Raw genomic sequence first — 13,179 nt, 5'->3', positions numbered from 1 at the left:
GTATTGTAGGCATTAACGTAGTAATCTTTTTAAGTTATCCAAAATAGAATCTTTTTGGAACTTTCATGTTTGGAAATTATATCTTGTAATTAGGCATATTATCACTTTATAGAAAAATAATATGTCACTACAGAACTGAAAATAAAATATATATCCATATATATATATATATATATGTATATATATTTCTTTTTCTTTTTTTTGTCATTTGGGGGAAGGAAGGTGGTTTACACTGAGTATCTCTTATTTGCCAAAAAGTGTGTTAAGTTTTTTGTATACATCATTTCATTTGATTTTTGTGATTCTTTGAAGCAGGTGTTATCATCATCCCAATTTTATTAATGTTCAAATTGAGTCTCCAAGGGATTAAAGTATCTGGCTTGAGGTCATAGAATAAAGGATTTAAACTAAAAAATCTGTCCAGTTTCCAAACCAATGTTTCTTTGAACTACAATATATCCATGCAATTGGGCTTGTCTGTGGCATCATGCTATTAGTCTTTTACTTTTGATCCAATGTCGTCATTAGAATTTTGCAATGCCTCTCATTTATTCTAAGAATAGCTAATATTTAAAGAAATGCAGAAAGAGTGGCCCCTCAAATTTCAATGGTGGTAATGTTACAGGACAGAATTGCAAATGATTCATCACAAATATAAAATAAGCACATAAAATAAAAAGAACAAAGCATACTGTTGTAATTACCCTGCAGTCCCCTAAATCTTTTAAACCCTATTAACTTGCAGCCACAATTGTTGGATTGTTCTTGTTAGTACTCCAGTATTTCAATTGTTGTTTTTTAATGCTTGCTCATCATTGTTGCAAAATGTTCTAGTAATTGGATCTTTAAAAAATCTTCAGAATATTACATATGAGTTTGTTTGCAAATATGCACATATTAGAGTCTGAACTGTGCACTTTAACTATCCTAGAGATATTTAAAACATGCTAGAAAGTTATGTCATGGAATAAAAAAGAGCTAAATCAAAGATTTAAGCTGCCTCCTGTCACTCCATTAGAGACAACTACTCACATGTACCATTGTGGTCTAAGTGAAAGGTAAATCTTACAAGTAATAGCTTTATTCTCATATTCTTTGATCAGCTGAACTCAGTTGGAACTATATAAACAACAAAAAAATCCCCAGGAGGTTAAATCTTTGCCTTTCTTCTAATCGAAATGAAAATATTACAGTCACTAGAAATATGGTAATATGATGCAAAATGGATCACTTCAGGTCAAGATTTCATGGGTCAACTTGTTTGTTTAAATGTAGTCCCAGATACTCGAGCGACTGAGGCAGGAGAATCACTTGAACCTGGGAGACGGAGGTTGCAGTGAGCCAAGATCATGCCACCGCACTCCAGCCTGGGTGATAGAGTGAGACTCCGTCTCAAAAACAAAACAAAACAAAACAAAATTAGACAAATGCTACATTAATGTTTGGGTGGTAAGATTCTATTTTTGAAGACTTAAGTTTGCAGATATGCCTATATACTTTTGGAGTTTACCACTTTCTTATTCTGCATCATTAATGTGATATTTTAAATTACTGTATATTTTACCTTTTTTCTGTATTTAGTAAGAAATTTGCATTTTTGATTTGATGTAACAAAGGTTTTAATGTAATTTATGTTAGATTTTGCATTTTTTTCATTACCATTATACTTTAACCTGACGGAATGACTGATCTCTTTGTATTAGTATTGCTAATAATCATGTGAAATGTTTTGAGACAGAGTACTATATTTGTGAATATAATTTTATGGCTTTTTTCACTTAGTAAGAACCTTTCTATCATTATGGAAAACTAAGAAAATTGCTTTCTGCTGTACAATCTGGCATTCATTGTAGATTAAAGCTTATTTTTCTGTGAATAAAACTTATTCAATAAAATACTAAAAAAATTTTCTGGACTAGTCAAATTTTGGATTGACTGCCTTGCCAAATGTGCCAGTCATTTAACTGCCTCCCTGACCACTTTTAACTTGAATGGGAAAAGATAGGATTAGAATGATTATTTTTAAGGATGTCTCTTATACATTCTTGGCACCTAGAACAGTCATTGGCACACAAGAAATGTCAATTTATTGAATGTATAAATTAGTGTGTTTAATGTGAGTGCTCACCAAGGGAAAAACACAATATGTTATTTGTCACCTCTGCAAAATTATAATCGTACCTATCTCATGGAGTTACAGTATAAGAATAAAATTATATAATCATGTTAAATCCTTTGAGTAGTGTATGATATATTGTAATCATTCAATAAATATTACAATATAAAGTATATAGTTGAGGATTTGCTTTTTACAGTGACTTTGCTGTTTGAACTGTGAAATACACATATACACACACTCGCAGGCAAGTGCACAAACACAGACAGTGTGGCATGGTAGAAAGGGTAGCATACTAGTGGTCAGGAGAACTGGATTGAATACTTATTCCAAAGTTTGCATGTTCTCTGAAGTCAGGAAGGCATTATTACCTATCTCACTTCAATTGTCTGGCCTGTAAAATGGGAATTGTAATACTTGAACTGCTTGAAGGTAGGGTTTTAAGATAAACTCTCTTTAGAGGGGTTTTCAAAGGTACTTAATGGCCCTGAGTCAATGATAAACCTAGTATAAATTGAGAAAGCCCCAGTATAAGAATAGGTTTGTGACCTATAAATACTTAATCTAAAAATCATCACTTAATGATGATGATCATAGAACCTAGAATAGTCATCGGCTATTTAAACTGGAAAGATCCCTTACTCAACAGATTCGGAAATGGAGTCCCTGTTAAATAAAGTAAATTGCCCAAGGCCAGACACAATTTCTAAGAGGAAGATTCCAATTAGAAATTACGCATTCAACTAGTGATGAAATTGATCAAGTTATTCTCATTGCATCACTGACTTAGATTAAAAAATGGCACAACAGAACTGAAGACAAATAAGGCTCTTAAAACATATGCAGTGATAAAATGGATCTCTTTCAAAATGGATGATTCTCTGCACCCATCCTCTCTGCCTCCCTAGATAGCACTTTCCATCCATCATATAGGCAATATAGATTTGAGAGCAATACTTACAATTTTTCTAGGCTTCTTCTCCATCTTTCTGCTTAGACAAATGGAAACATTTAAATTCTTATGATTTTATAAATAACATAGCATTACATATTTATTCTTGTGGGAAAACATATATAACATCAAGTTTACCATTTTAACCATTTTTAGTGTACAATTCAGTGGCATTAAGTATATTTGCAATATTGTATAACCATCATCATTATCTATTTCCAAAATTTTACTTTTTTGTCACCTGAAACAAAAACTCTGTAATATAAAACACATTGAGAAATAAAATATATGTTGGTTTTTGGAAAATTTGTTAGAGTAGAGCATTAACCACATGTAGATAATTTGCACAATGGGTTTATGTTTCTTTTTCTGTTAAATTCAGTTTAAACCATGATTTATTTGCCCTATGTATATGTCATAGCCCTTGGAGGCAAATTTCACATTTTTTTGAATCTGTGAAATATTACCAGTTTCATAGGTTGGGCCAAGGTCAGTTGACTGGATGAAATGTAAGAATTATCTGTCTTAAAAATAGCGACTGGACTAAGCTCATTTTAATACTCTTACTGGTCACCATTTTCATATGTTGTTTAGTTACTTAGAAACCTTTCTCTGTAATAAATTACACCTGATTAAATTACTTGCATTACCATGTGTTTAAATGTGCCAACCATAGTCAAATATTATCATTAAAATGCTTAATTTGCCAAGTATAGAGTCAAGAGCAACTCAGTAAATAAAGAATGAAGAAATTTTCTCAATGTGGAATAGTTTTTCCTTTGCTTGAATATATGACAGTTAAACATTTTTCTAACAGAGAACAAAGGCTTGAATCCAATTCAGCTCTGGAAAAAAAATCATTTTGTAAAATGGATAAACTGCCATTTTTCTTACCCAATGATTCATCATGTATTTCTAAATTCTGATAAGAATTGTTACAAGTCTTTTCTGTAGCATTATTAGAAAATCTACATTATTATGTATGACAGACCATGTCAAAATAATTGTGTGTGGGACTAGTCTAGGTTAAGAGGAATCGTATTTGATGTTACTAATTTTCACATTATTTCACCTATAAAAATTCTTCTAGCAGCAAAAGTTTTATTGCACTGTATTTCAGAGTCTCTAATTTATTCATGGGATAAATGTTTCATATAATGAATTTTCAAGTAAATGTATTCTGAAATTCATGCATAACCATGCCTGCTCTAAAACTATAAAAATTTGGTTAAAATTGAGGCATCTCCTCAATCCCCTTGGAAAGTGTATTGGGGAACCTGGAAGATTTTATGCTAATGAAGGCAATATGGCTCGCTTTTCTTTTTATCCAATATATTTCTTTTATTGAGTTCAAGTCATTGTCCTAATTAATAACTTTAAATGGAAGCACTTCATCAATTGTATTGAGGCACTAGTACTGCTTAAAAAGTACTATGTACTAGGCCCGTCCTGTGTCATTCAACACATGCCTTGTGATAGAGAAATATGTTCCATATTTTCTTCTGAATATTTTGTGTGGTTTAAGAGCCCTCTGCCATATGGTCTTGTATCTGCCTTTCTTCCCTCACTCACTCCCTACTTCATCACCTCCTTTGGATTTTCATAGTGGTGGTGGTAGTTGCTCAGCTCGATACTGTGTTGTAGTCTGTGGGCATTGGTGGGAAGCATCTCTCTGGTGTGATCCACACACAATAAACAGACATTAATACAAGTAATGGTTTAAAGCATGCAGTCACATCTGCCTCCATCTTCACATGGAGGGGTGGTCTTAGGTTATTTTGGCAGGATTTAATTCTGTTTGTTCAATTTTCCAATGTAAGAGATAAACATAGGATTTGGAAGTATAGAGTCTGTGTTTATCCTCAATACTAAGAATTCTTGTGCCTTGGGAATGTTGCCGTATGCCAAACCCAAGGTGTTGTATTTAAAGATTAAGTTCCTGAAAAACCCTGATTTTCAAAGAATAACATTATACTGCATTTCAAAAGTTATAAAGTAGAATTTCATATATAAAAAAATCTGTATTCACTCCCCTCAAGACAGTGAAGAAGGTCACTTTTCCTAGGGACAAGAACAACACAAATCTTAAAAGATGACATAGTATATGTTTCTTTGTCTAGATAGCCTCTTTGGTTTGGAATCCTTCCCTGAAAGATTGGCAACCCCTCCCTCAATCAAAAATAAATAAAAAACAGGCTATTAAGTATAGTTTTTAATGAGTATAAAACTCAATATGCAATGAATTCAATATACAATGAAATGTCAGAAATACAATATATAATGAAATGTTTCATTTGAAGAGAGGGGCTGTTGTACATTTACACTCATTCATCCATGCATGCATTCAGCAACATTTATTGTGTACCTACTATGTGCTGGTCACTTTTCTAGGTTGTAGGGACATAATAATGAATAAAACAAGTCAGGACTCTGCCGTCTTCTAACTTGCATCCTTGGAGTGGTGGCGGATGGGTATCAGAGAATAATGAAAATAAGTATGTTAAATATAAAATATGTAGGATGATGACAAGTGCTATTAAAATCATGAAACCAGAGAGGATGTTAGAAAATGGCTCAGGGGCTCAGTTTCTAAGAGTGGTTAGGAGAGGCCTAACTGATGTGACATTTGAACAAAGACTTGAAGGAGGTGAGGAAGCAAGCCATGGACTATGTGTGGGAAGAGCCTTCCAAGCAAGGGAAACAGCAAGTGCAAAGGATGTCTGAAAAGTATAAAGAGGCCATAGAGGCTGGAGCAGAGTACTCAAAGTGTAGAATGGCAGCAGATGAGACAGGGAGGGAAAGATTGTTTCTGTTTTGGGTAGGTAGAGAACAGGTCTTGGAGCAGCATTTTGCAGACCATTTGTAAGGGCCCTGAATTTTACTCTAAGTGAGATGGAGAGTCATTGGAGGGTTTTGAGCAGCACGAATGAGGCACCCTTGCATGGCACTTTGGTGGTTATAGAAATGCATCAAATTTCATCATTTCTCTTGATATGATATGGTACACTTCGATAACGGAATTTTATAAAACTCGTGTCTCAGGGCTAGCACCTTCAGTGGTGGGGGAGGTTGGTCTTGCGGTGAAGAATGCATAATGTGCCCTGATTAAATAATTAGCAATAGATTTTACAGAAAATGCCGTCAGTATAGGATTTCCAGTACTTTCTATTTCACCAAACATACAAAATTTCTGAAAATAAATTATGTTCCAAAACTGCTTGCAGTCACCCTAATTATAGGCATCTCTATGTCTTCTATCCGTTGGCAGGAATAAACTTGAAAAGGCTGCCTAGTTATTGACTCTTGAGTCCAAAAATCAATGTGAGGTAGTCAGTTCTCAAATAAAAGAGACTGGGAAGAAAGCAGAAAGAGGATTGAAAAATTGGCCTCCTCAGAAATGCACGAAGGGGACATTTGCAGTCTTAAGGGGCATATTTCCTAGTAGCATGTCTTGTAGGGGCCCTACTGAGGTAAATGACTTAATTTTAGTCTGTTTAAGAAGTTCCATTATAATGGTTCTTTCAGGGTATGAAAATGCAAAGAGTGAATATTTCGATGACCAGATGCATGCAAGCATGTTTTAAATGACTGCAATGTAACTGATATGTGCTGCCATCAGTTGTGACCCAGGTAACAGTGCAGCTAAAACAATTTCAAGTGGGTCAAGATATCCCTGGAGTACTTCCTGCAGCGTTACAAAAATCTCCCAGCAATGTATCTTAAGTTCTGTAAATCATGCTAAACTTAATGAAACCTTTTGCAAGAGCATTCCATTTCTATGATGCATTTAACTGCAGTTGTTGACATGTTGTATCTTGATTGAAGAAATATGTAAACTTTTGATAAATTGCTTGTGGTACTAGGAATGTAAAATATACCAACGATTTCTTTAAAGTAAGATTTAGGGTATGTGTTTTTACGTATAATTGATTACCCCCTAATTAATTAAAATGTGCTCCTTTAGACTTTGTTTTCCATCTCAGACTAATATTTGCATTCTTATGTTGTGGATTTAGTTTATGATGCTTATTTTTTAAGATAGAAAACTCTGAAACTCAAGGCTGAACTGCAGTATGTTCATCATGTTTATACTTACTGCTTTGGCATAGTTGAGTATGATAATAATAATGCTAGTTTATTTCAGTCAGATTCAGTACCCCTGGAGTACCTACTCTGTGCAGTACTGTGTTTTGTGGAAGTCGTGCAGTGTCTTCAAAATGAACAAGTATATACCATGGCTACAACACAAAAAATCTACTGAGAACCAAAATTTTATGCCAATGGCCTGTTGATAGTCTCCTTCCTCCTAAGATGTTATCTCCAGAATGTCGGGAGCTTCCTTTGTCTCATTCACTTCTGTATCCCTAGCCAGATTGACACATCAAGTTAACCATCACAGTGCTGGACAGAGTAAGTGCTTACTGCATATTTGTTGAAAGAATGACTAAATATGAGAACAAACATTTGCTATATACCTATTGTGTACAAGGATCTGATCCAAGTAGGTCACAGTCCCTCCCATCAAGTAGTTTAAAGTCTGGATGATGTGGGAAATGAGGCTGAAGACAGAAATCAGAGAAACAAAAATAAAGGGAAGAGGAGAGTGAAAGTGCATAAATGAGTTGACGGTGTCTGCCAGGAAAAAACCCGGAATGCTGTCACTGCAGAGGTGGGGTTCAAGGAAGTATCCCAGGACCTTGAACAGCAGACCTTGAACACCAGGGTGAAGGGTAGTCTGGCTGGGAAAATGACGTCGATAGAAGCGCTAACAAGGGAAAGGACACAGTATATTTGCAGAGCAGCAAGTGATCTGAGTTTCTTATCGAGCAATTTGTAAACATGTAGGCATGTTCCTTATCAAGCAATTAGTAAGCATGTTCTTCTAGCACCTTTAATGTCAGTAGATTTAGTTTCTGGTTAGGTGTACAAGCAAAGGGTAAGAAGTTCAGCAAGTAATCCATCAAGAAAGCCCCAGATCAGCACATGTATGTACTCCATTCCACTCCCACTAGTGTGTGCTCGCTGGCACACACAAACATGCACACACACACACATGTGTGCATGCCCTGGATGATCCCAAGCATAGCTCTCTCCTGTCGCTGCCAGACTTGACCTCTTCTAATGATGGGGAGCAGACCACAGAGAAGTCTCTTGCACATATCCCAATATGAGGATGACAGGGGCCATGTGAACACATATGTCCAAAGAGAAACCATGAGGTTTTAATTGTGGTCAAATGCATTCTACTTATAGAGTTGAATCCAAATGGATGAATTCACTGGTCAGCAGCATAGCTATGAATTTGTTTAATCAACTTCTTAAGAATCAAGTCAAGTTCAGATACACTTACTTTGCAGTCTAATTTTCTAGAGGTCCCAAAGTTTTAATACACTCATCTTCTCTGGTTTCCCACAGGAAATGATGATCCCATACATTTAAAATGTTTTAATTACTCAAGGAATACAGGAATACATGATTAAACACAAGCACTACAGACAAGCCTCAAGTGCCCTTTTGCTTCTGTCTGAAATTCTTGTCCCTTCTCCTGCTTTTGTAGGTAAAAACTGCTATGAATTTGGTGCCTTCAAGGCATCATTTCTCTGTCTCTGTCTCTGTCTCTCTCTCTCTGTGTGTGTGTGTGTATGTGTGTGTATTCACAACCACACCATATATATTATTTTGCATAGGTGCATTTTACATAAATGGTTATATATACATATATGTGTGTGTGTGTCTTTGTGTGTCTGTGTGTACATATGTAGTAAGTGTTGCTGTTTTCACCTAACTATATGTCATAGTAATCTACTGGCTTTAACTCAATCCTTTGACCAGCTGTCCCAAATTCTATGCTATTAAATATAATAATGCACTGTTTATTGTGCCATCCCCTTGTTTGAGGACACTGAAGTTGTTTCCAGTTTTTTAGCTGTTGGAAACAGTGCTATACTTAACACATTTCTATACTACTCCTAGTACCCCCATGGAAGCATCAAAAGAGAGAACGTTGGACCCTACAACTTAATTTTAAACAAATGTCTTCTCATAGAAGAATCTATGCCAGTGTAAGATGAACTTCCTTATTTCCTTAACTTCTTATTTCAGGTGATATGAACTACTTTGGTTGGGGGAGTGTTGCTAGATTTGTCACTATTGGTCTTACATGTATTTTCCCACGGCATACAGGGTAGCAGGCCATTTTCTCTCTGAGTTTACTATGGATGGCTCTGCTACAGTGTCTTGTTTTAATTACTCAAGGAATTACACCTCAAGGTGTTGAGACTGCATATCAGGGGGGATTTCTAAATGCAGGGAGCCCCTCTCTCAGATACCTTATCTATATATACTCTTACATAGGAATACTGACTTACTACTTGCTCTCCCCACTCACCACAGATGCCTCTTGTGGCCTCTCTCTTCCTTCTTTCTCTCACAAATAGTTCTTGGACACCCTTATGTGCCACACACTATTGTAGACACCGGGGAACACAGCATGCTAAATTCTTGCCCATGTGGAGGTTATATTTTGGAGGGAGGAGACAGATAATAAATGATAAGCACAATAAAGAAAGTATAGTATGTTCAAGCATGCTAAGTGCTAGAGGAAAAAAAGGAAAACAGTCTGACAATTCTGCAAAAAGTTAAACATAAAGATATTATATGACCCAACAGTTACACTCCTAGGTATACATTTAAGAGAACTGAAAACATATGTCCACACAGAAAAATGGCACGCAGATGTTCATAATAGCATTATTCATAATAGCCCTAAAGTGGAAACGTCTCAAATCTCCATCAATGGATAAATGAATACACAAAATATGGTCTATCCATACAGTGGAATATTATTCAGCTATGCAAATGAATGAAGTACAAATACATACCACAACATAGATGAACCATAACAACATTAGGCTAACTGAAAGAGGTTCAAAACAAAATGTCACATATTTTATTAATACAAAACATTCAGAAATAGGCAAGTCCCTAGAGACAGAAAGCAGATTATCAGTTAGCAGAGGTTAGGGGATGGGGAACACTGAGTAACTGCTTAATATGTAGAGGCTTCCCTTTTTGGGTGATGAAAATGTTTGAGAATCAGACAGTGGCGATGTTCACTTAACGTTGTTAGTGTACTTAATGCCACTAAATTACACACTTAAAAATGGTTGACGTTTAATTTTATGTCTTGTAGTGTTACCTACATTTTAAAAATTAGAGGAGATCAAGGAGGACCTGGATTGCAGAATTGGGGTGCAATTTTGTAGGGTATCACTGAACAGGTGCCATCTGAGCTACAAACATACCAGGTAGCAGGGGCAGTCATTCAAAGGGTCATAAGAAGGGGCATTGCCTCGTGCGTTCAGAGAACAGGAAGGAGACAATGTGCCTGGATGTGAGTAAAGGAAGGGCAATAGGAACAGAGGCAGCCTTGATCTTCCTCATTCACCTGCTGTTTCAGACACCACTGGCTATAATTGTCCACAGTTAGTTACCCGCCCAAAGTTGCAGTGATGATGGTATTGGCAGTGGTGAGGAAAAGAAGAAGGGAAAAGGCAGAAAAATCACTCCAGATACTTCCCAAGGCCCAGAATTTAATCATACGTTATTTCCTTTGACTACAAGTTTCCTTTACATGATACTTCCCCTTAGTTGTTGTTGTTGTTGTTGTTGTTGTTGTTGTTGTTGTTGTTTTAAACATATTATGAGTAGAATGTATTTTTCAGTAACACCTTATCTCATGTAAAGGACAAAACTTACCTTTTGTAACATCAGTGAAGAAAGGTTAAGGTTCCCAGCAATTTAAAGGGATATTATTTCAGTGAATATCTATGTAAGAATAAATTAAATAAGACAGACATGCAAAAGAAAAAGTGAATTTATTTAGAGAGAGATCATGTCCCTCTGTTCTCAGATGCTTTTGGAGAAAACATAATCATAGATAATCATCCACTACTGCATTCCCAGGTCTCCTCTGACCCCACAAAATGGGCATAGGGTCATCATTTCCTTTTTAGAAATACTTGTAAATAATTGAGCGAGGCAATGATGTGAACTGGGAAGGGCAATGGAACTAGGACTAGAAGCCTAGGATTTGGGGCCCAGCACTTGTATTTATAATTTGTACAACCTCGGGCAAGACACTTAACCTCACAGCTGCAGGTTCTTTATCTTCAAGCTAGAAATGATATCGTCCCTGCCTATCTAACTGGGTCACTGTGAGGTTCACATGAATCAAAGGTATATAACTGCTTTCAAAAGTACAATTTCATAAATAGAAAGTATTACTATTAGTCATCAAACATAAAAGCGGTTATTAAGAAAACCTAAAACCTCTCTCCTTCTATGTGTGCTTGCATATTTATATTTTTTTTATTTTATGATAGTACACATGTGAAGTCAGTCTCTGAGCCCCTTGAGAAAAGGGAAACCTGTTTTATTCATCTCTGTATCCCTGGCACTGAGCAGCGCTCTATACACACAGTAGAAGCATAGTTAGTTAGGCTAGGTTGAGTGAATGGATAAATAAAAACCAACTGTATTTTGAATTATTCTCATGAGGTAATGGTTTACAGTGTCCCACAATTTACCATGTACACTGTTTGATAGTTTGAGTACTCCGGTGTCTAAGAATAGATGGAGGAAGCTAACAAAACAGAGTTTAAATTGAGATGATGTCATAATTAGCTTATGTATTGTGACCTAGAATAAAGCACATGGTGATTCCACAACAGTTTTGGGGCCAGTAAAGCTAGGCAGTCTGGGATATTAAGGTGAGTTTTGGTTGTGGCAACCCAGAGGAAGGTTGCAGTGGCCCATCTATCTATCCCAGATGAAAGACATGCTGCACCCCTCTTTCTTGATCCATGAAGTTCAAAAGGAGGCACCAAGCATTTCAGTCCTTCTTCAGGATGAAGGTAGGCAATATAAGTTGGCTGTTGAAGGTCCACAATCAGTCAATGGCTTAACAAGTAGCTTTTCTCCCTCTTTACAAATGAGTCCTTGATCACAGTGAGGTATTTCCTTTGACTTAAGGATATCCAAAGCACTGATTTAAATACCGTTCCTTAGAGGTAAAATTGTATGGATTTCCTTCCCACTAAGTAAGGAAACTGAGACAAACACCAGTTAAAGGCCTCAGGGTAGTCAGAATGCTTCACTGACTGTCCCTTTTGGAACTAAGGACAACCAGAGCATCATGGATTGGATCTGATATTCTCATGTCAGAAAGTGAGCAGAAGTGAACTGAATGTCATTCTGAGACTTCAGTGTAGGATAATGTCCATTTTCTCATCTGCCAAATAGGGATAATTATCTCTACCTTACTAAGTGGTCGTGGAGATCAAAACAAACAACAATAACAAAACACCCTATCTGTCTGCTATTTAAGTGCTCACATGCTCCAGAATGGATGGTGCGGGCCAACAACATGGGGTTGAGTTTGAAGTCAGAATTAGCTTCTTTATTATCAGCTAGATTTGTTGCTTTCTAACCAGCAACAATGACAACAAAACTTACCATGTGGAAGGGCCCAGCAGAGCTCCTGGCATGTAGTAGGTGCTCACTGAATGTTAAGAAATACAGACCTATAATGAGGGATGCTTGGCAATGGGTATGTAGAATGCTAAAGATAACCACTTACTTTGCCCATCAGTTAGACCATTGCCGCCATTTGCACTCCCAGCCTCTTCCATTCCCCCAAATCTACTCTCTATTTCCTTCTGTATTCTCTTGTGCCTTCCTCTAATTTTTTTTCAACTCTCACTTTTTTTCCTACCCTACTTTTGCCTTGGTTCCTCAGTGAGATCTATGAGCATAATATACTCCAACTACAGTAATTCACCTTGCTGAAGTGGCTGCTGAGTTCTGCTTTGAAGGAAATTTATTTATTTAATTTTGGTGAAGGGAAGTTGTGGCTGGACAGCTTATAGAAATGTAGGTCTAGTTTTCTGGGAATGTTTAAAGAAACCATGCACCAATATACATTGTCTTCCTCCCTCTCTCCTTCCTTCCCTTCCTTTCTTCCTTTCTTCTTTTATCGTTCCCATCCTCCCCCTTTCTTCCTTTCTTCCTTCAATCAATCACATATCCATATTCATATATAGATATATCT

The 13,179-nt window shown here is 36.4% G+C and overlaps 1 protein-coding gene across 10 annotated transcripts in view; it reads left to right on the top strand.

The window, feature by feature from the left end:
- LOC105485067 (ALF transcription elongation factor 2) overlaps window positions 1-13,179 on the top strand; it is a 613,671-nt gene that overhangs the window by 315,568 nt on the left and 284,924 nt on the right. Inside the window, exon 1 of one of the 10 annotated variants that reach the window (XM_011747257.3) lies at window positions 11,646-11,983. The exons of 8 other annotated variants lie outside the window; for them this stretch is intronic. In XM_011747257.3, the coding sequence (XP_011745559.1) occupies window positions 11,933-11,983 (51 nt within the window). In that variant the 5' untranslated portion in view covers window positions 11,646-11,932. Of the gene's footprint in view, window positions 1-11,645; window positions 11,984-13,179 lie in introns of those variants that run through there. One more of the 10 variants, XM_011747258.3, reaches the window with a different exon arrangement.

Source organism: Macaca nemestrina, chromosome X (genome assembly GCF_043159975.1).
Source record: "Macaca nemestrina isolate mMacNem1 chromosome X, mMacNem.hap1, whole genome shotgun sequence".
In the NCBI taxonomy this organism is placed as follows: Eukaryota; Metazoa; Chordata; class Mammalia; order Primates; family Cercopithecidae; genus Macaca; species Macaca nemestrina.
The sequence above is the reverse complement of the archived record's forward strand: the minus strand, read 5'-3'. Positions and strand labels throughout refer to the sequence as shown.